The sequence below is a fragment of the Sceloporus occidentalis genome, unplaced genomic scaffold, assembly GCF_023333645.1.
Source record: "Sceloporus occidentalis isolate IW3139 unplaced genomic scaffold, rSceOcc1.0.p SCAF_2, whole genome shotgun sequence".
Lineage (NCBI taxonomy): Eukaryota > Metazoa > Chordata > Lepidosauria > Squamata > Phrynosomatidae > Sceloporus > Sceloporus occidentalis.
The window spans coordinates 247,433,737-247,457,629 of record NW_028316982.1 but is presented as its reverse complement, the minus strand read 5'-3'; the positions used below and the strand labels follow the sequence as shown (position 1 = coordinate 247,457,629).

General features: G+C 40.0%; 1 protein-coding gene across 1 annotated transcript in view; it reads left to right on the top strand.

Moving 5' to 3' along the window:
- Window positions 1-10,057, top strand: part of LOC149319937 (fibroblast growth factor 9) — a 54,298-nt gene extending 44,241 nt beyond the window's left edge. The window contains exon 3 of the mRNA XM_089512618.1: window positions 5,669-10,057. Within this exon, the coding sequence (XP_089368744.1) occupies window positions 5,669-5,914 (246 nt within the window). The 3' untranslated portion in view covers window positions 5,915-10,057. The remainder of the gene's footprint in view (window positions 1-5,668) is intronic.
- The last annotated feature ends 13,836 nt before the right edge of the window (window positions 10,058-23,893 follow it).

The window sequence follows — 23,893 nt, the reverse complement described above, 5'->3', positions numbered from 1 at the left end:
CGCAGAGTGCACCAGCAGTTTGTAGCTATATGGAGATATCATAGAAAAGACAGCTTGAGCAGACATATATTCAGTTCCTATGCATCCCCAGCCCAGATTCAAAACAATTTTGAAAAGTACCTCTAATTGACAAGCCTTGAAAAGAAAAGGGAGACACTGATTATTGATATGTGGTATACATTTTGCTTCTTTCATCTAGCTGGAGCTAAATTATCTAAGGTGTACTTCCAGTAAAATTATGTGGATCCTTGACCCATTTGGATTGATTATTTGTTCCACTGGTATAGCGTTTACAGAATTTTATACTAGAGTGTTCCTTGTAATGTTTGACTTTGTTATTTTAATAACACATATCAATCTCTTATTGGGGCAGGCTGACTGTTTTGATCTAACAATTACTGTTTTGTTCCAAAGATATTTTTAAAAGCCAGGGTTTTTAATTGTGGTCTTTCCCTGCAGGTTGAATTTTAGCATTTTGGCTTTAGCAGACTTTTAAATGAAAATTCTGTTAATCACATATATCCAATGATATATGAATTAATTATTTAGTAAGTTACTGTTTTAAGGTACATGAAAACAGGCTATGAAAGGACCATTTGGTCCAGATTTTGCCCAGCATTAAGTAGACTTTTGATATTGCAAAAAGATCCCTTCAGCTAATCAACATGCCAGAAATGCTCTAAATGTAGGTATCAAGAACCTTTCCACCCAAGAAACATGTAGCACGAAACAAAAACACACCAAACTTAAGCTTGGAAGGTTACCTTGTCCTTTAAGCTTCTCAGAAGAAAAAGAGAACTACTCATTATTATCATAGGTTTTTCAAAGTAAAAGGTATTCAGGAGTGGTTTACCATTGCCTTCTTCTATGCAGTACTAACAAGTGTTAGCTATGATGCCACTTTTGTTGTCTTTGAGAGATCCTGTACCAGTGTCAACTCCCTGCCCACCACACACACACACAAACAGTACTGCTGCTGCTCAGTAGCTATTAAGCATACTTAGTCTGGCTCCGCAGAAAAAGCCTGTCTTACTTGGCACACCCTATCTGTAGCAATGCTACTTTCAGCATAGTCTCTTACATCATGGAGGCATGAAATTTCACTGCCATGGAAAGGTAGGGTTAAGGGTGGGGAGAGGGTTTTACAGATACCACTAACTAGCAAAAAGACAAATCAATGGCTCTGAGAGAAAATCAAACCTGAATTCACACTAGAAGCCAAAATGACTAAATTTGACATATCAAGAGATGATATGACTCATGGTGTGTGTGTGTGTGTGTGTGTGTGTGTGAGTGAGACAGTGTTGGGAAAAGTTGAAGGCAATAGGGAAAGAGGAAAACTACATTACAGATGAATTGATTCAGACATGGAAGCTATGGCCCTGACATGGCTGTTAATAACTGAAGCTGAATTATCTCATTCATAGGGTTAATTCAAAGCCAACCTAATAGCCGATCTGTCAGCCAAGAACACTCATTGTCATTGGTAAAAACAATTGTTAAGCTTGGTTTTTATAAATGAAATTTGTACAGTGGACCCTTCTTTTACATGGGGGATCCGTTCTGGACCCCCCGCATAAGGGAAATACAACGGGACCTTAAGTCCATTGATTTTAATGGCGGTGCGCTCCTGTGTGCCATGTGCTGCATGCGCCATGGGTGCACCCACTGTTAAGAGAGCCAGGTCTCACCAGCCACGTGACCTTGAGTCCGTGTATGGCAAGCCAGCATATGGTGCGAGCATGCTGTATAATCAGTTTGTGTAAATCATTAGCAGGACTATATGCATTAATACAAATATAAACTTGGTTTCTATGGCGTGTTCCAGACACGTGCAAAGTACGTATTAGGTACATAGTAGGGTTAGGAAAAGGCATCCTTTCCAGACTCCCTAACCCTAGTATAGACCTAGTATGTACAAAATGGTGGTGCCCATTCTACATTGGGACATCACGACCGCGCTGCCTCCAAACAGAGCGGGGCAGAAGTGACGTGCTAGCACCGCGTGAGGGCACCTGGGGTGCCCTTTCCGCAGCGCCGGAAGGAGCTCTGAAATGGAGCTCCTTCCAGCTTTGCGTCGCTGGGCGCTGCCTTCCGACGGCTGTGCCAGTGATGCAAAGCAGAAAGGGGCCAAGTGGCCCCTTTCATTTTGTCCCCGCCGCCGTCAGGTGTCCTTGGGGCATGAAGCCCCAAGGACACCCCTTTCCAGGCCGCGGGGAAGTGGCCTTTTGCCGCTTCCCCGCGGCCTGGAAAGCAGCGGATCGGGGCCTCAGAGGCTGCCGTTGTGGCAGCTGAGGCCCCGATCCGGTGGGGAAATGGGCAGTCTGTAAACCGCCTATGTTACATTGATATCACACCTTATATCACACCCATCGTGGGTTGTGTTATGCTACAACATTTTTTAATCAAATAATTTGCTTCTGTTAGGAGTTATAATTTTTAGTGGTAGTCTGGTAGAATCCTGCAGTGTTGTTTTAACTGATTTCAGGCTTCTAGAGAGAGAGAGAAAAGCACTCTTAAAAGACAAGATTCTTGTCATAAAACTAGCTGGCCGCCTTCACAGAATTTAATGCAGTGGCTGGCTGGAGGTTTTGGTGTAGTTGTCTTCCACTGGTAATTTTTCTGTGTTTTTCCAACTTTTTTTTCTTACCAGAAAGAATATTTAAGAAGAAGAAATAGCTTTAAAACAACAACAAAAACCCTGCTGTCTCAAATTACTCTGGCTTTCAGATGATTCTTTATGAGCATTTTTAATAGTCTGTGACATAAATGATTACATGACTCAGGAAAGGACAAAAAAGACAGCTTAGAACCCCTCTCTTTTTAACACCAGAGAAGCTCTGCAGTGCCCATCACATGATCTGATTTTCCTGCAGAGATCAGGAGGAAAACCCCCACTAATTCTGCATGAGTTTCATCCTTCCCCCACCAAACTCAGCACACTCAACTTCTCAGCATCTGTTTTTGCAACTGAAAGAACATAAAGCAATTTTTTAAAAATTACTCAAAAGAAATGTTAAGATAATAAGAGCTGTATTTAAAGACTATTCAACAAATATAAAGACGACATTGATTACAAGGCTGTCTGATTCTTCCCTCTTAGATATACTTTGGGAGGTTATCAAACACATTCAGCTCTTACCTATCGTTGAATTCATTAGTGGCTGCAGTCTTAATGTGTATATTTGCATTTTATTATATTTATTTTGAGGATTTGTACTCAGCTCTTCAGCCATGAAGGACTCAGGTTTACAATGTAATTATTACAATCTAATCTAAATGTTATTTCCCCCTTACTTTTAAAAGAGGGACTTTGAACAGATTTTTTCAGGTATTATGGCATTTTTTAAAAAAATCTCATGATTCCTTTTTTCAAAAAATAAGTAACCTCATAATGGAAGAGTATGAGTGATATAACAAATAAAGGCACATCCGAAAAAGAGAATGACTTTTGGAAAATGTGATACTGTATAATCTTCTGGGTAGCATATTGAGATAGTTTTATAGCCAATTAACAGACAGAGTGGCTAAAAGTCTTCCAGAAAAGAACTTGAATGGCACCCCACTTCAGGCACTGTTTTGATCCGACTATGATCACAATGATCATATAGGTTCAAGGCTGCCCTTTAGGCAAGTGTACCCAACATGTTCATCAGCAGTCCATTCATATATGCAGTTAACATTTTGCATATGATATAGCATGCATACGATGGTGACATAAATAAGTGCTTTATCTATAGCCATCAGAATTGTAGCATTTCCCTCCCTAGCCCAAAAATACTGAAAGATTTATCATATTGTCTCATCTGTATATTGTCATTATATTGCTTTCAGCAATGTCCAGTGGAAGTATCTGTTAAACTTAGGCCCAGCTGTGGTTTTGTAGTGTAATCAGATATGAATGCAGGGTGGAATGTAATAATGCTGGGCTTCAGACTAAATGGATATTTCTTGTAATTGAATCTTCAGCTTTGGAAGTTGGTTATTTACCTGTGGTCACAATTTGGTTCTACATCCAGAGTTCTAAATGGACTCAAAGTACACTCATCCCTCCATATTTGCGGCTTTGATATTTGCGGATTTGATTATTCACGGATTTGATTAATATGTTCTCTCTAGGAATATCTAGGTCCTCCAGTGCAACTCTATGGTCAATTTTATCGAAAAGTTGCACTGAAAGACCTAGAGAGAATACTCTACTAGGCCTTGCTAGCTCCTCCAGTACAGTTCTATGGTCAGTGTCTGTCCGACGTTGACCACAGAGTTGCACCGGACGACCTAGAGATTCCTAGAGAGGTGTCCTCTCAGGTGAAAACATGGTGTTTTTGTTATTTGCAGTTTTTCCACATTCACATGCATCTTGTGTCCGTAACCCTAGTGAATATGGAGGAACAGGTGTATTCTGACTCATGTGAACCACTTTTTCCTTTCCATTCTTTACTTTCTAGTGGTGAGGGTCTTTAAAAAGAAGATTATAAGTTGTATGAGGTTCTCAACTGTTTACTATTAGTACTACTTCAATTCTATTTCCCCCCCAGAATTGGGTCTCAGGTTGTCTAATACTTTACAGATCACCCTGCCTCACTTTCATGTGAAAAACTAGTTAAAGCAAATTTTTATTCATGCTTTATTGTCATACTGCAGTTGGAGCCTACATTGGGGTCCCTTGGCTTAGGCAATAAGTACTGTAGTACACAACAAGTACTCATGCTAACACCCCTTTCTTCTGTTTCACAATATATTTCTTATCCTTTAAGGTACCATACAATTTATTGTATTTAAAATAATTGAAATATATATGTAAAGGTTTGGGCAACATGTACAGGGTTATCTCATCTACTGCTATGCTCCATAGTAGCAAACAGAGATAGCCATCTCAAAATATAACAGAGGACAAACACTTGTTGGTGTGCAATCCTAGCAGTTGCATTTTTGCAGGATTGTATTATTATTATTATTATGCACAGCGCTGTACAAAGTCAGTAAAATTAAGGAATATATAAAAGCCTGCCCGAGGCGTACACTCTAAAAGTAATAACAATTAGATAGAGGAATAGATAAAATTACAATGTAGGAAAGAAAAGACAAATTAAAAAACATCAGATATAAAAGCAAATCACATCAAACATTATCAGACAGCCAGATGACAATCACAAATTCCCTGAGAACGCTTCCCTAAACAATATGGTTTTCAGCTCAGCCTTAAAACTGGTTAGGGAAGTGATGAGCCGTGCATGCAGAGGAAGAAGGTTCCAGGAATGAGGGGCAGCAAGAGAGAAGGGATGGATCCGGGACGGGGCAGAGAAAATCTGTACAGTGGTGGCAAGAGAAGGTAGATAAAATGTGATGGCTCCAAACATCAGATTTTTTCCATTGACTTACTTTCATTGTAAGTGGTTTACTTGCAGCAGCAGCACTTCCTGCTGTTGCTACCAACAATGCTGGCATTGTTGCATTTATGCAGTATACCAACAGGACTCCAGACATAGAGATTACATACCTACATCCATGCCCAACCAAAACAGTGGGGATGTGGAATGTGATTAAGAGTGTTCCTTTCGTTTACAAAATGGTTTTTCATTTTGGTACCTAGCAAAATAAATGAATAAACAACAACAACAAAAAAAACTGTACTAAAATCCTCACTATTCTTTTCTATTTTCTGCAGGAAAAGCTAAGCCAGGAGTGTGTGTTCAGAGAACAATTTGAAGAGAACTGGTATAATACATATTCATCGAACCTATATAAGCACGTGGACACTGGAAGACGATATTATGTTGCATTAAATAAAGATGGGACTCCAAGAGAAGGGACTAGGACTAAACGGCATCAAAAATTCACACATTTTTTACCTAGACCAGTGGACCCAGAGAAAGTCCCTGAACTATATAAGGATATTTTAAGCCAAAGTTGACAAAGACATTTCCTTCACTTGAGCCCTTAAAAAAAGTAACCACTATAAAGGTTTCATGCGGTGGGTTCTTAATTGATTAGCTGTGTCATCACATCAGCTCCACTGTTGCCAAACTTTGTCGCATGCATAATATATGATGGAGGCTTGGATGGAACATGCTGATTTTGTTCTGCACTTAAAGGGTTTGTCTTCCTGGAGGAGAGCCTATGCCCATCGCTTGATTTATTAGGTGAGAAAGGAAGGAAGAGTGAGAATGTGTGAAAGTGAAATAGAAAGAAGTGGAAGCAAGAAGGAGGGGGGGAAAAGGCCTGATGCATGCTAGGAAACAGACACGCTTTTAAATTTTTTGATCCGTTATACTTCATTCTATATCAGCATAGTTGCCATACTTTGACTCATCAGGAATTTTGGCTGGTGGCCTGCTCAAGTGTACGCTGCATTTTTTAAAAAAAAGGCATGGAAGGTTCAGTCTTACTTAAACAAACAAAAGGATACTAAAACAAAAGAGACTTATTTTCTTTTTGACTGCTCAAGTGGGAGTCACCCCTTGCTGAGTTTCAAGCAAACACCTCTTAGGTAAAACAGGAAGTGATGCGGGCGGGCGGGCGGGCGGGTGGGGGGAATAAAAATAAAAAAATAAAGAAATAAAAAGCTAAATTTATTTATAGAAATTCCAAAGGCAACATTTTATTTATTTTATATATTTATTTATTATATAGAGTTTATTTTTAATGAAATATGTACAGGCCAGATAGGCAGTTTGGAAGCTTTAGGCTCTGTAAAGCATTTCAACAGCGAAGGCTGCTCTGAACCTGTGATAAAATTCATGCAAGTCAAATGAACGTAAAGGTGCATGGAGGCAAAGAAATTGAGGGACCCTAATGTGCTAAAGGTGACAATCTCTTTTGTGCCCATATTATTGTAAAAGTATGCACACCACTCATGGCACTGAGTGCTCACTCTTCTGACTGCTTGTTTCATAGCTTAAATTTCCCCCTCTTCTTCCCCCTCCCTCCCTGAGGATTAAAGATAAAATTGGGTCTTCAAAACTTTAATTCTGTGTCTGTAATAATTCCTCTTTGATAAGTGACTTATTCCATCTTTGTAAGCTTCACAGTTGTGGAAGAAAGAAAAGAAGGGTTGGTATATATTCTACTCATTAAAACCTACTGCAGATAATACCAAAGCTAAGTGATATATATACTCTTTATTTAAGCAAAATGCCAGAAACATCCTAATATTGACATTTTGTGCTAATTAAGGTTCTCACAATTATTACAAGAAGCCAGGGACGAAGTTCACTCTTGTAAAACATGTTTAACTGTGCACTTGACTATCTACTCTGAAATTACACAAGTTCCATGGGGGGTATTACTGTAAAATCTTTTATGGAAAAAATTGCTTTCAGTGTGAACTGTCATAATACATATTAGCACCCTTCTTAAAGTAACACTCTTGCAAAATGAAACCAATAAATCTCTATTGAGAATTGCAATGAGGGGGAAAGTACTATACTTGTTTTATTTCCTTAGGCTATCTTTCAAATGTACTTGAAGTATATCATGCAGGATCCATTGCATAATGTATGTTATTAGGATTATATAACATAAATGCAAGCACACCTATCATTATTGGCTATAATTTGGGATTGCCCTCAGCTGGGGAAAAAGGCTTTGTCATCAGTCCTAGAGAACAACAGAGCAGGCTGAAATACTGAGGAAAGATGCAGCTCAATGCACCAGTGTGTGCTGTTCCAATTTTTTAATGCAATTGTGCAGGGGAAATATACAGCTCTGGGCTAATGTAGCCAGCTCAGCATAACTTTGGTTGTTGCCCAGATACTATTTAGTCTGGCATGCTACTCCTTTCTCTCCAAGTGAGCAATATTAACTTCTTTGCCTTTCAAGCCAATGGTTAAAATAACTGAAAGAATCGTTCTGAATATCGATCAGGCAGCACTCCAAAATGCACTCAGGAATGTAGGAAGCTGGCTTATACTGAGTCAGTTATACTGATCCAACTAGCACAGTATTAACTCTGATTGGCATCAATTGCTTTCTAGGGTTTCAGACAGAATTCTTTCTTGGCCCTACTTGGAGAGATTATCCAGCTGCCTGGTGATCTTCCATCTCAATACTGATCAGGCCTTACTCTGCTTAACTTAATCAGAGAAGAGTGGGTTTATGTTCAAGATAGTATGATCATTGCAATAGTCAAATCATTTGTCATAAAGTAAGTTAGTTGACGATTGTGGACTAATGATCCAGTTTGGCCTCCACTGAAATCAGTGACAATTCTGATAATGTAAGCAGTTCTGGAACCATGTACTGTACCTTGAGTTTCCATGTGGAAGTATTAGCAAGCAAGGCATTTCAAGACTGAAGCTTCAGATACCTTGAATAAGACTGGAGCTCGATGCACAGAGAGAATAAGTACTGTTTTTGAACATAATGAAAACAATGATCAGTATGTTCAAAATGAATACAAGCTGTTTTAAGACAGAACAATACATTATTTTCAACATGAGGCTGCAATTGCAAATGATATCCCTGTTTCCAGTTCTTGACCCTGTCTAGCATGATGTTGAGTTACACTTCTCCACGTTATGTCATCAAGCTGAGCATTCCATGCTATTTGTAATCGAACATTAGTGTTTAGTATCAAGGTGAAGGGAGTGCGATGTGCTCAAACTATAGGGAAGAGGTGAAAAACTCAACAAGGGGCAGCATTTTAGTAACAGCCTTGTGTTCAATTTAATGTATTTTCCCAACCATATGCTATCCAATCTGTAATGCCTGATGTCATTTCTAGGTGTGATAAGATGCAACTATCCATGATAAACTGAACAGAAATGCACATAACTGACAGCTAAAATTGTCATTTGAGCATTATAATGTGTGCAGACAATACCTTGGTGGGATTGAGACTGGAAAATTTATTTCTTTGTGAGAAGGTAGCACTACTCTTTTATCAGCTTATGCTATAATCAAAACTTTCCAATTTTATTATAAATGATTACAATACTGTATTAGGCGTGGACTAAACCTTTCAAAGTTAAAAAAAGTTAGCAATATTAATTCTGAAGAATATCAGAATTTCTGCTTACTAACAGTCTACATTTTCTTGAGCTGTGGTTCTCTGTTGCCTGCTAAACCCTGCTGAGCTCAGTGGGAGTTACTTCTAAGTGTGTAGACATATGATTGCACTTTTAATTGTTAATCAGAACATTGTGATTTCTAAATGACTGTATCCCATTTTTTAAACAGCTGTTCCAATTGCTACCTGGTTTTTAATGTTTACCTTTGGAAATGTTTTGGAAATGGATATTAAACAGGCTGCATCTTAACATATCTGTGAGATGGACATGGATGTTCAACATTTTAAAGTACCAAACCAAATAAAGCCCAGTGGCAAGATATGGTGGCACTCTTGGAACTTGAGAATTTCCTCTACAATTTGTCTGAGATTGCAAATACAAGTGGATTGTCTAGTATCTGGTAATCTCCAATACTGGGGCTGTGTTTTGCTTTGTGGAGCATAAGTTGCACAGGCCTTCCTTGAGTCATCATTCATCAAATCCCTTTGGAATAAATTCTGCAGTTCTCAAGAGGACTATTTTTCAATTGTATAATAATTTGGACCAGAAAATGATTATCCTCTCTGTATTAAATGAAGAAATGATTTAAAGGACATCTAGCATGTTCAACATCCAGTAGCACAAAGGCATAGATAGCATAAAGGTGGATTCAAGTAGCAATAAGCATCTGAATTTGCACTAAGTCCACAAAATGTTAAGGGCACCCATAAACTGAGGTCAACTTTGCCATGAACTGATCAAAACAATAAGACTATACTTTTTAGCCTTAATGTGGAATTTGCTGGTATTTTTGATCATAGACAGATCATTAATATTAACATGTTTTTATTTAATTTATTTTTTGTATTTTTTAAAGAAAGGACTAAAATGAGCAAGAAAAATGTTATGACTTTATGGCAGTTGATAACAATAAACTGTAACCAATTTATTCAAATAACCCATAGTGGTGTGTATATACCTATTGGATTTCTGTAGATATGAAAATGACATAGGCATTGACTTGGAAATGAATGGTCCAACAGATGATATCAGGCCACAGAACCTTTCATATTAGGATATAATGCCAATAAAATAAAAGTTTGATTGGTCATTTCTGTCGAACAACTCCCCCATATGTCTTACCATATATTACTCTTTTCTATATGTTCAGTTAAGCGCATCTGTTCATTCATAGCAACAGAAATGAACAATCCCTCCATGCACTAATTCCAGCATAAGTTTGAAAGACACACAACATTCCCCTTTACAGTAAATAAGTGAAGAGCAGTTACATTTTATTGAATCACCAAGTGCCAAAAGGGCAGTTGTAGTGAGTCTGGAACCTTAGTCCTTTGATGAATAAACAAGTATTCACCTTTGCATCATGTTTGGGTCCACCATTTTCCTAGTATCACTAACATACGAACTAGAGATGAGGACTTTTTGCAGTCACAGTGTATTTATCACAGGCAACATATAGCTAAGATTACTTCTAGTACTATAGTACAAATATGCCTTAAAAATAAGAGCTGGAATCCTGTTAGTGCTTTACGGCTGATGTATTAGCCAGCATGGTGTGGTGATTTGAGTTCTGCCAAGAAAGGAGATAGAAAAGACTGCAGAAACTATAAAACAATAGCACTAATCTCACATGCAAGCAAAACAATGCTCAAAAATTCTGCAGCATAGACTCCAACCATACATGGAGAGAGAAATTCCAGAAGTGCAAGCATGATTCAGAAAAGGAAGGGGCACTAGGAACCACGCTGCCAACATGTAATGGCTAATGGAGCAAAACATGCAATGGCTAATGGAGCACACCAAAGAATCCCCCCTCCCCCCCAAAAAAAAGAGAATCAGCATGTGTTTTATAGACTACAGCAAAGGATTTGATTCTATACATCATGAAAAGCTATGAAATGTACTCAAAGACATGCCACTACATCTGATAGTCCTGATGAGGAATCTGTACCAAGGACAAGAGGCCACCATCAGAACAGAATTCGGGGAAATAGAATGGTTTCCAATAGGCAAAGGGGTAGGGCAAGGCTGCATCCTATCACCTTACCTGTTTTAACTTATATGCTGAAAACATAAGAAAAGCAGAATTAGAATCAGAAAAGGAGTGAAGATAAGAGGAAGCAACATTAACAACCTAAGATATGCATACGACACCATAATGTTAGCAGATTTCATTCAGGAATTGGAACAGTTAATAAGAAAGGCCAAAGGTGAAAGTGCAAAGGCAGGTCTGATGCTGAACATAAAGAAAACAAAAATAATGACCACAGAAGAAATACACAAATTTAATCTAGACGAGGAGAAAATTGAAATAGTTAATGAATTCCCATATCTAGGATCAAACATTGACCAGAATGCAGACTGCAGGCAAGAAAGAAGAAGAGGACTAGGAATGGGAAGGGCAGCTATGAAAGAACTGGAAAAGATACTGAAGTGCAAAGATATACAACTAAGTACCAAAGTCAGAATTGTTCAGGCCATTGTATTCCCAGTTACCACGTACGGATGTGAGTGAAGGAAGCAGACAGAAAGAAAATCAACTCATTTGAAATGTGGTGCTGGAGAAGAGTACTTAAGATACCATTGACAGCCAAGAAGACAAACATAGAATCATAGAGTTGGAAGAGACCACAAGGGCCATCCAGTCCAACCCCCTGCCATGCAGGAACTCTCAGTCAAAGCATACCTGACAGATGGCCATCCAGCCTCTGTTTAAAGACCTCCATGGAGGAAGACCCCACAACACTCTGAAAGAGTGCATTCCACTGTCAAACAGCTCTTGGGTTCTTGAACAGGTCAAACCAGGGCTCTCCTTGGAAGCAAAGATGATAAAGTGGAGACTATCGTACTTTGGCCATATAATGAGAAGGCACAGATCACTAGAAAAAACAACAATGCTAGGAAAGGTAGAGGGTAGAAGAAAGAAAGGAAGACCACAAACCAGATGGATAGACTGAATCGGAGTTGTGGGCAAGGGCTAGCAGGATCTGGGCAGGGCAGTGGAGGGTAGTGATTCTCAAAGATGTCTTATCCACAAGGTCGCCATGAGTCGGAACCGACTTGAGGGCAGCTAACAACAACAACCAGATCTCTGGAAGAACAGGGTTCAAATTCCTGCTCAGCCACGGAAACCCACTGGGTAGCCTTGGGCAATTCACACTTTCTCAGCCTCATAGAAGGGCAATGACAAACCTGGTCTGAAAAAAAATTGCTAAGAAAGTCACAAGAAAATGGTAGGTTTGTTTTAGTGTTGCCATAGGTTCGAAACTACTTGAAGACATACCACCACAACAATAAGTCTGTTACACTAACATAATGCTGCTTTTGCCAGGGTAGGCAGCAGTGACAGAGGGAAGGCAGAAAAAGCCAGAGGTGTTAAGGGAGAAAGGTGCCCTGTTGGCTCCTGTGCAGCTCTGGAGCTTGCAAGGCAGCTCTTTCTTGTGACTCATGGCTTCCAACCCTTTTGCATACTTCGATCACTGACCATTTTATTTCTGTTGTCATTGCTGTGCTATTGGCATCAAAATCAGTATAGTTAACTCAGTCAACAGCATCACAGAGTGCAACATAGGTTAACATGGGGAAATATTCACTCCTGCTGTTCTTATGCTATGGATTAGTACAAGGCTCCATATAGCCATGCCATCATGCTAACATCTACACAAAAACAACTTGGAAAGGAATAAAAAGTGTTATATACTTGATAGTACATACCTGTGAATACACATGGAAACATATATTTTGTATAAATACATTGTTATACAGACAGCCCTCCATATCCACGGATTCTTTATCAACAGATTCAAGCACCTGTGGCTTGAAAATATTCAAAAATATAAATTCCAAAAAGCAAACGTTAATTTTACATTTTGTATAAAGGGGACCATTTTACTGTGCCACTGTATTTAAAGGGACTTGAGCATCCACAAATTTCTGTATCTATGGAGGGTCCTGCAATCAAGCCCCAGCAGATACCAACGGCTCACTGATTCTGAAAATGAATACTATTGCAGTCCCATCAGTTAAGATGCTGTCTTAATATCTGTGCAACAGTGACAACAAAAGTCATCATAGCTTTCAATAAAATTATGAGAATTCCCCATATATGGAATAATTATGGTAAAAGAAATGACTTCCACTTTGGCAGCACAATGACAACAAAAGCAAGATGTATGTATATCTTTGCTTTTGACCACTGAGGCTGGCATGGCTGTTTAAGCAAAACAAGTGGTTGCTTGAGGCAGCAATATATTAAGGGCACCAACAATCCAGTATGTCATCCAGAGGCTTATCCCATAATCCTCTGCAAAGTGGCAGAAGAAGCCAATCCAGATGTTTTGCTCTTTTTATCTCCCATACAAAAAAAGAGCATAAATTCTGGAACATAGCCTTTTTAGTCCACAAAGTCTAAGTTACTGGTACCACAAAATCCCTTGGATATGCTTTGCTTTTAGCCCAGGTAATCTATCAGACATCTTCTTTGGAAAAGCTGTAGGACACTGGGAATTAATATGAAAGTTATATTGTGCTGAAGCCTATTTTTTCCTTCTTTGTTGAGAACACCTAAAGAACACACTTCTCCGATGTGCAAGTCAATAGGATTGCCTCCTTTCCATTTATTGTGGCCAAGTTAACCACTATACAATCATGTGGAGAAAGTATACATAATTTAATGGAATTTTGGGTCTAAAGCAGGTAAAACTAACATCTCCTTAGTATTATTATGAGCTCCAGCATGGCTTAGTGAGTGTCAGACTCTGGAGACCAGGGTTTGGCCCTGTATAGATGGGACTTTTAGTAAGTCATGGCGATGTACTAGGGTTGACTTGGGGTGTTGCTTATATACACCCCGCAACCCTAGAACGTCACCAGGACATCAAAATGGTGGTGCCCTGTCTACATGGGCACCGCCATTTTGACGTAACGGCCGTGCTGCATCCAAATGGCATAAAGCGACCGTTATGTGTTGGTGCTGCTGCAGGGCGCTTGTGGCGCCCTTTCAGCGGCACCAGAAAGAGCTCCAAAATGGAGCTCCTTCTGCCATTTGTGTCGCTGGTGCAGCCTTTACACAGCTGCGCCAGCGATACAAAACAGAAAAGTCCCTTTCTTTCTTTCCCTGCCGCTGTCGGGGTGTCCTTGGGGCATGAAGCCACAAGGACACCCCTTTCCAGGCCGTGGGGAAGTGGCATTTTGCTGCTTCCCTGCGGCCTAGAAAAGCAGCGGATCGGGGCCTCTGGGGCTGCCGCTGTGGCAGCTCAGGCCCCAACCCATCAGGAAAAGGGGCGGCCTGTATCCTGCCTTAGATTCCCAAGGTCACTCCCACTGGGTGACCTTGGCCAAATCCCATGCTCTCAACCTGAGGGGAAGGCAATGGCAAACCTCTGAACCAATCTTGCCAAGAAACCCCCCTGATATGTTTAACTTAGGGTTGCCATAAATCAGAAATGACTTGAAGGTACACAACAACAACATTATTATTGTATCAAATATCAGTCTATTAACATACTACTTTTAAGTGAAGTATCTAGATTGCCTGTAAGAGATGCAGAATGAACAACTGATAATTCAGTTGAGTATTCCTATTGCTAACTGTTTTACAACTCATTGCAATGTGTTGGTTTTAAACATTGGACATCAATTGCTGTTATGCTTTCATCTGCTAGGAAGAGCCCTTTTGAACTCAGCATTGTCATCCTATGAGGAGTAAATGTCCTGCCACCCAACCACTTTCTGCCCTTTTCAATATGGTTATCAGATTGCTCTCTGTGAATTTGTTTGAGCAAGCCATCCGATCAATTCTCTGCAGCCTCTCCCTGTGCTACAAATGTGGACACCGGAATTTACCATAACATTCCAGGGGACATCTACTGGAAAAGGAGATATCCTTGGCACAGAAGGATGCTGCTGTTAGTAAGAAGAGGAGAACTGGAACATGATGATCTTATAAGACTTCAGGCAAGGAAAGACTACATCACAGGAACTATCTAATTCTAGTGCTGCTGCTGGTGATGGTGATGCCAGTCTTGTATAGGTTTGCAGCATGAGATAGCAGTATTTATGCTTGCCCCAAATGTCAATCCAGATAAGAAAGAACAGAGAGCTTCCAAAGAGCAATTAAAAACAAGATTGAAAAGTTTCAACCCATGATACTGCTGTGCCCCTAGGGCTGAGATTTGTATGATTCCACAGAGCTACATTTCCTCTTCCTTGCTTCATCAGTGCAATGGAGGAGGATTCAACCTGCAATTCAGCGATAGAGGGTGTGGGGTTGCACACCCTCCAACATTTTGCAGATCAAAACTGAAACACATGTGGCCAAGCAACATCAGAGTGTGATCAAGATGGCAAAGGTTATTAGGAAGAATGCACAAGCCAGGAGAGGTGTCAGCAGTTTCTTTTAGCCTGAGTCTACTGGAAAGTGCATGAATCCACTCTTTCCTCTCTTCTCATCCCACTGAGTTAATTGAGTACAAATGACATTTGCACTTGGAACTCAGTTTGTAGCAAATGGAATAAGTTGTGGACAAAGGGGGGGAAGTGATGGGAAGAGAGGAACCGGGACATTTTAAAAGCAGCTGAAAAAGTGAAATGTCAGAGGATTAATCAGGACCATCCTGGGGCAACTGGAGAGTATATAGGCCCACGACAGATGGATCAAAAGTGGTGTGCTGCCGCCGATACTAGGGTTTCAGAGTGCACAGCAACTGCACGCTCTGGAACCCTAGCACGTCACAGCGGCAGCCTATGGTGGCCTCCCATCCATACGGGGGCTGCCATCTTGATGTAAGCAATGCACAGCATACAGATGTTGCTGTGTGTTGCTTACATCACCAGCATGCCAATGGTGCACCAGGAACCTTGGAAAGAACCTGTTTTTCACAGGTTCTTTTTACTCTGGAGGGACGCTGCGCAGTTTGGCTGCTGTGGCGTCCTTCTGGAAGAAAAACGGATGCCTCCAGGCCACCTTTTTGGGGTGGTATGTATCATGCCATAGTTTGCACCCAGTGAATTTCACCCCCTGAATCCATATGGGCAGACCACCACCACTTGCCAGAGAAACTAGCAGAGACTGTAAGGACACTTTTGGTTCTCTAAAAATGGGTTGGGTCCAAAGCAAGGGGCAGTACATTCCTCTAGGACAAAATTTCTCTCCCTCCCATGCCTTTTAGAGGTGAGAGTTATTGTTTGTGGGGAGACTGAGTAGAGGCCCAACATATATAGTCTGTTTTAATTTGAGTAATAATTTAATGCTTTAAAAAAATTGTGCTACATATTGTTTTAGCTGTCTTTAACTTCTATTGTAAGCCTTTTTGAGTATCATTCTGGGAGCTAGGTGGGATTATAAATCAAATCATTAAATAATCCTCCAAGATTTCAAAGATAAAATTTGAAAGCACTGGTTGGAGGATGCTGAAAGTGAAAGCACATTTTTGTGCCATAAACCAATAGCTTGACAAGTTCCCAGTGTTCCTAATGAGAAAGGAATGGTACATTACCTCAAAATGCTAGGCACAAAGCAATTCTATGCATTTTTAATCAGAAGAAAATCACACTGTAGTCTAAATACCATAATGACACCAGTTTATGTCTGATCTTGGAAACCAAGCAGGGTCAGCTCTGGTTAGTACTTGAATGAGAAGCTGCCAATGAATATCGTAGGTGCTGCAGGCTATATTTCAAAGGAAGGAACTAGCAAATTTACCTTGGAGTATTCCTTGCCGAAGAAAACCCTATGAAATTCATGGGGTCATCATAAGTCAAGAGGCAACTTGAAGACACTATGTGGGTGAGGTGATTCTCTCAGGCAATGGAAAGGAGCAAATTCATGTCAGTTGTCTTTCTCAAGGGTGTTTTTTTTGGGGGGCGGGGCAGTAAAGTGAGGACCAAATAAGAATTCTATCCCCTCAGATGAAATTTGCCTTTGATATCTAAGAGTTTAGTGTTGCAGTAAATTACAGAGTTTTAGCTGAGCATTTGGAGATACAGTTTAGCATCCAAAGAAAAGGAGCACATGAAGGTAGCAAGGGAATGTGAACCCAGCATAAGACTCTAGTGTGACTGTCTTGCTAGGGTCACACCCAACTTGGGGATGGTTGGAGTTGCAGGAACCACACAGAGGTTTTTTTTTAATCCACGTGGAATCTCAATGCTGTCATTCCACATCCAGGCAGGCTAGATAACTAGATTTCCATCCAGAAGCAGCTTGGTCCTTTGATTGCCTCTTCAGCAATAACTAATAAGGTTGTGGTGCTTTCCTTCTAACTATTTTGACACTCCATCTCTCTCCAACATCCATTGAACCCAATAGGATTTATTTTTGAGCAGGTACTTCAAGGATTGTACTGTAAAGGTACAATCATATACCCATTTATCTGGCGGTAAGCCCAACTGAGCTGAATTACCTCTACATTAAATGTCAATGATGGAGAAAGATTGGTGTGGTGGTTTGAGTGGCAACTAAAACTCTGGGAAACCAAAACTTAAATCCCCTCTTAGCCATGAAAACTCACTTGGTGACTTTGGGCAAGTCACACTTTCTCATCCTCAGAGTAAGAGGCAATGACAAACCCCCTCTGAAAAAAATCTTGCCAAGAAAGCCCCATGATAGGTTTGCCTCAGGGTTGCTATAAGTCAGAAACTACTTCAAGGCACACAACAACAACAGGATGTGCAGGAGACAGTGATGTTTTAGTCTGTTAGTTCAAGTTAATAAGGTCCATTTGCTCCTATAGAAAATTTACCAGAGACTTTATTCTAAATTGGGCATAAACTACATTGTTGTACACATTTATATGCAGAAAATGTTTTTAGAATATTTCAGAATGTGCTGTTGAGCATATAAAATTTTTGCAAGACCTGTAAAAGCCATGAAATAAATAAATAAATAAATAAATAAATAAATAAAATCTGCCTCAGCTGCTTGTGAGCAATGTCACCTTGATTTGTTTAATCTTTTCTTTAGAGATAAATATTTACATGTGGAATGTTAATTAATCTCCACTTAGGAGGCGAGTAGGCTTGATTTCAATTTATTCATTGAAGGGTAAAAAAAATACTCCATAACTGTTATGGAAATGTGACAAAATTTTTCTAGCAGCATAGTTCGGGACTTTGTACATATCCGTTTTACTAGTGTTAAATTTCTAGGTCTTCTCCTGGTTCAAACAGATACTGTCTGTCATCTATCTATCTATCTATCTATCTATCTATCTATCTATCTATCTATCTCAGATATTCAGACCATAAATCCAGAGTTCAGGAAAAAAAAAATCCTTCTGGAATACAAATCCCAGAATAGCCTAACCAATGGTTACTGGCTATATAGTTCAGGGGATTTAGGGAACTGTGGTCCAAAAAAGTAACTTTCCTCAGTTCAGCCAATAACACACAGACCTTACTGAAAGTAAGGGCTATATTTTAAGCACAATATTGCAATGGCAGAGATCTGATGTTAAGATTTTATGTTCAAAAGAGCTGATTCATGCATCACACTGGCAGACCTTGAGTTTTGTTGAGTGTGGCAAGGGTACTGCGTGAATTTGTGCAGTTTTTTTTAAGGCAGTGCAGCAGTGAGTCAGCAGAAGGAGAGGAAAATCCTGCAGTAGCATTTGTCAGTATTTCAGCAAAGAGGGTTTCCCATTCTTATGCAAGTGACTCTTGCGCCAACTCTCCTGCCTGCCTGCTGGCACTAAAATAAATTAAACACACCATAATTCCCAGGGCTGTATAGACAGAGTTAGCAATTTATCTCTTCTACAAGATGCTGAAGTGTTCTATTTAAGTCATTAAGCTGAGAGGAACCTAGTTACAATGCAATGCAACCCTAGCCCAGCTCTTCTGGGCAATGGCTGGATGTGTTGGTGTTTCTCTCTGGCAATGGAGAAGATGACTGAGACTTAAAGGAGCTCAGCTGTGGTGGATATGACAAGATGAACAGTCAGACAGAGAGAAAACTGCCGCAGTTCTCCTACCAAAGAAAAGCCCTGAAATGGAAATGTGGGTAGAAATTCAATTTAAGCTTTTAGCAGTGTGGGAATGGTGTGGCCCATATGGGATCTTCTTTGGGCCCATTCTGGAGGTCCCATCACCCAAAATCTACATTGCTGAAATTTGGAGGAATCAAAACCAAAAAATTACATCTGTAGAGGCTCAGAAGGATATGACTCACCATTTATTTGGCTCTCACTGCATCTCATTTAAGAGCATTTTTAAAATAAAAAAACTGTCTGGAGTGAGTACAGCCCCTGGATCTTCCGTGTTTGTTGTGGTTGTGTGCCTTCAAGTTGTTTCTGACTTATAGCAACCCAAAAGTGATCCTATCATGGGGTTTTCTTGGCTATCTTTGTTCAGAGGAGGTTTGCCATTGCCTCCCCCTAAGGCTGAGAGCATGTGACTTGCCCAGTGGGTTTTATGGCTGAAGCCCTCTTCAGTCTAGAAGACCAGAGGCAATCCATTCTTCCACATGGGCCCAGTTCAGATATGTCAGATTTGAATCTAGTAAAAATTTGTTGAGACCAATGGGAAGGAAATTTAGGAAATCCTTGCCCAGTTGGGTGAAAAATGGTATTGAAAAATGCCCCTTGACCTTTCTTGTTTTGCCAGTAGGAGCCGACAGATCTCAGGAATTGTGATTCTGCTTTATTGCTCCTCTCTCTCTGATCTCTGGTCAGAACTATAACAACTTATACAAACCATCATTATATGCAGTGATGGTTGAATTGCATATTGCTTTGAGACCATTTTTTAAAAGGAAACATTGCAACAATGTTTGATGTTACTCAATAGCAATAGCATTTTACATTTCTATATTGCTTATCAATGAACTCAGCACTCTCTAAGTGGTTTACAATCTGTAAGCTAATTGCCCCCAAGAAGTATTCATTTTACTGACCTATGAAGGGATGGAAGGCTGAATCAACCTGGAGCCCTCTGGGATCAAACTCATAACATTGTGGCTACAGTACTGGCTTTTAACCACTGCAACACAAAGGCCCCTCAAGTCGCCTTCAAGGATTTTAAGAAGCATTTTAAGTAGAATTGTTCAAGTTTTATTCTCTAAGCAATTCTATGGTGTGTGCGTGTGTGTTTTTTAAAGGGTAACGAAAAAACCATAAGTAATGCAGCATGTTACTTGGCAAATATTAAAACCATATCCATCATATATTCTGAGTTGGCAGGGACAGTCTTTGTTAATCCTCTCTTAATTCACTCTTTCAGCTGCTTTTAAAATGTCCCAGTTTCTGTCTCTCCTTCTCCATTTGTCTCCAGTTTACTGCCATTGCTGCAAAGAGCAAAAGTAGTTTGCATTTAATTAACTCAGCAGGGGGAGAATAGAGGAGGCAGAAGAATAATGCTCTTCCCAGTGGGTTCAGATAAAAGCAAACTGCTGCAGCCATTCCTAGCTTGTGTGTACTTCCTTGTTAATATTTTTTGCCATCTTGACCATACTCTGATGATGCTTTACCACACATGTCAAATTTTTGATTTGTGAAATGTTGGAGGATATAACAATAAATTAATTGTTTAGCACTGTAACTAAGGTTCAAAACCACTGCAGAAACAATCCAGTTTCAGACTGCTTTAACTGCTCTGGCTCAGTGCTAGAGAATCCTGGGAATTGTGGTTTATTGTGGCATCACAGCTCTCTGATGGAGAAAGCTCAATGCCTCACAAAACTGCAGTTCCCTGAATTCCCCAGCATTGAGCCAGGGCAGTTAAAGCAGTCTCAAACTGGTTTTTTCTGCAGTGTGTTTTGGACCTAAGTTATGGGAACAAATTACCTTTTAAAAAGTAGAACATTTTTGCTGGTTTTATGCACCATGAAATGTGCTTTTACAGCATTGTCAGTAGTGTGGGAAGCACAGAAGCAGAAGGGAGTATACTAATTTGTGGCAGCATAAAAAGGAGGTGAGTTAAATCAAAAACAGCAAGGAGAGCTAAAAGAGCATATTCTTTAATTTTTGTAAAGTATTGTTTTCTTTTTAAACACTTGAAATCAGCCTAGTTATGGGTAGGCTCATAATATACTGAATCACAACTTTGATTTCATGCAGTTAAAGGGTGTGAATAAAACATGCATTTTCCAATATATCTTTTTTTAAAGGAAGGCTTAAATATTTGGCTTAATGTGCAAATGAAAAAAGTGTTCAAAACTAAGACTACCAAGTTAAGGTAGCTGGTCATATGAAAAATGAAGGTTACAACATTCAGCAAAAGAAGAATTATTTTGCTTGCTTCATTGCTCTATATGCCTTTCTGGTTCACTGAGAGGACTGGAGTAAAATGAGAAAACTGTCAATCTGTCAAGTGTTCTATAACTGACGTCAAAAGGAGACTGCTGAATTGAAGGTCATATCTGTTGTTTAATGAAAGAAGCCTTTTTTTCCATAGCTGGAAAAACATAGTCTATTAATTCTGAAACAGGTTGCAGGCACTGACGTTGTACATCTTTGGATCCACGGAAATACAATTTGGGGTCTATTCTGAGCTGTGTGTGTGCTTTGGAAGTGTACTGTATATTCAATCAATTTATTAATTTATGGGGCTAGCTCTTGTTTTGCAAGATAGGTGTTGCTTTCAGCAAATGCTTATCTTTTTGGAGCATTCAACTTTTATGGAGACACACAGAGTTTATCAGTTTCCAGGAAGCCTGCTGAAGATGGACATGCAAGATTTGTATCTCATTTTTATTGGCCACTTTCTATGTTGTTGTTATTATTATTATTGTCATTATTATTTACTTTTACATGATATGTATTATTATATATGAATGAATCAATTTATTTCAGTCCCAGACCAGAAATATATAATTATATATTATAATACTCTTTCCCCCGCAATACTGAGACACGAGACAGCCTATGGAATATTAAAACTCAAACAGATTAAAAACATACAAAACTTCCATAAAATATATAACATTTATTTTTAAAAGAAGTTTTAAAAAAATCTACAGAATTAAAACTACTAAAAAAATTGTTGAAAGACAATATATACACAACAAATCAGCACCCCATTAAAAACCCATTGCAGTCAGTTTCTAAATGATGCATGGAAAAAGGAAGTTGTTATTTGGTGGAAGAATGAAGGGGAGCAAGGAAGGATCCTTCCTAGCCTCACTAGGGAGGATGTTCCAAAGACTGGGAGCAGCCACCAAAAAGGCTGTCTTCCTTGTACCCACTAAATATGCCTGAGAAGGTGGTGAGAGATATGATCCTTCAGATGTAATGGACCTGAGCCATGTAGGGTTTTATAGATCATAACAAGCACTTTGAATTGTCCCTGGAAATGGACTGGCAGCCAGTGGATCTGTTGCAGTAAGTAAGGGAAGTTGCATGCTCCCTGTAGCCAGCCCAATCAAAACTCTGGCTGCAATTCTTTGGGCCAACTGAAGATGATTCTAACCAGAAGTGGAACTGATCCTTGATCTTTCCCTTCCTTCCTTGATCCACTAACTGAAGAAGGCATAAATTTCCAACTAAAGAAATCTAAGCCCAGAAAGTAATAGAATACTAGAACTTCAGAATAGTAGAAATTAATGGCACTCACAGTCTTTACGCACACACACACACACCTACTCTTCTCTTCTCTCCATTTTATTTCCACAATGGTGACACAATGTTACTTCTCAGTGCCATGTTGAAAGACAAATGGAGGGAAAACAAGTATATTGGTGTGTGTGTGTGTGTGTGTGTGTGTGTGTGTGTGTGTGTGTAGCCCATGTAGCAGGTGTAGAAAATTGGCCTCTGGCCCAATTGGCCTCACTGACTGGAGATCAACTGGAGAGCTAACAGTTGATTGACCTCTCTTGTTTGTCCACCTCCCTTCTAGAACATTGTTTCTCAGGCTATTGGATATGGGGAATCAGCAATTATTGTTTTCCAATGTGCCAGGGACTAGCACTAGATTTGTGCTCATTGACTGCTTCTTTCTTTTTTGGAAACATAGGCCCTATGCAGACTGGCCTTAAAGGCCGGCTTGGGGATTGAGTCGGGGCATTGTGTCCACATGACAAACATCCTCACCCTGCCTCCAGGGTGGCGTGGCGCTGTGCATCATAGCGCTCCTCTGGCACTGCATCTGCACGATGAAGCATGAAAGGAGCACCGTAAAGCTGCAGTGCCATGGCTATCATGCCCTTTGCAGGGCACAAAAGTAACTGCTTCTCATGCCCCTTTTTTGCGCCCTACAAGGCCAGATTGGGACGGCGGTGTGCGGTTGCCACAACCCCGATCTGGCTGTAAAAGGGGAGGCTGGAGGCCACTCCTTAGGGGCTGTCTGCAGAGCCCTGTACTAGGGACTGATATCTCAGGACCAGCACCATCCAAGGACCACCACTTTGAGTTACACAAGATTAGAGGACATTAGACAAAGGAGACTTGTAGAATTTTTAAGTTCTAGATAGCTTCCAGCAATGTATTGAACCTTATTTCAATCCACAGTCCATGTACAAAACTGATATAATAGTGCATCCAAAATGGCTACATATAGGTCAGGAGTGGAATCTGCTGTGGTCAGACTGCAACTCCTAGCAGTCCTAGCTAGCCTTGCTAATGGTGAAGAACATTGGAAGTTGTAGTTCAAGAACATTTTGGAGGGTCTCATTATCTCCCCCACCCATGTTATAGGTCTGAATCCAATTATTTGCATTCCTAGTTGGAGTAGATTCATTGCATCAAGAGAACATACATATGTGTTCACTTACTATGTTCCTTGGCATTCAGGGTGTCTGCTCTGATAGGGATTTTACTAAGTCAGTTCTAATGTAAATTCTCTTGATAGGTTCTCAGTGTATGTCACAATTTTTTGACAGCAGTGTGCAATTCACCTGCAGTCCAGTGGGGAGTGGGTGAATCCAATATGATCCCCTTACACTGCACAGT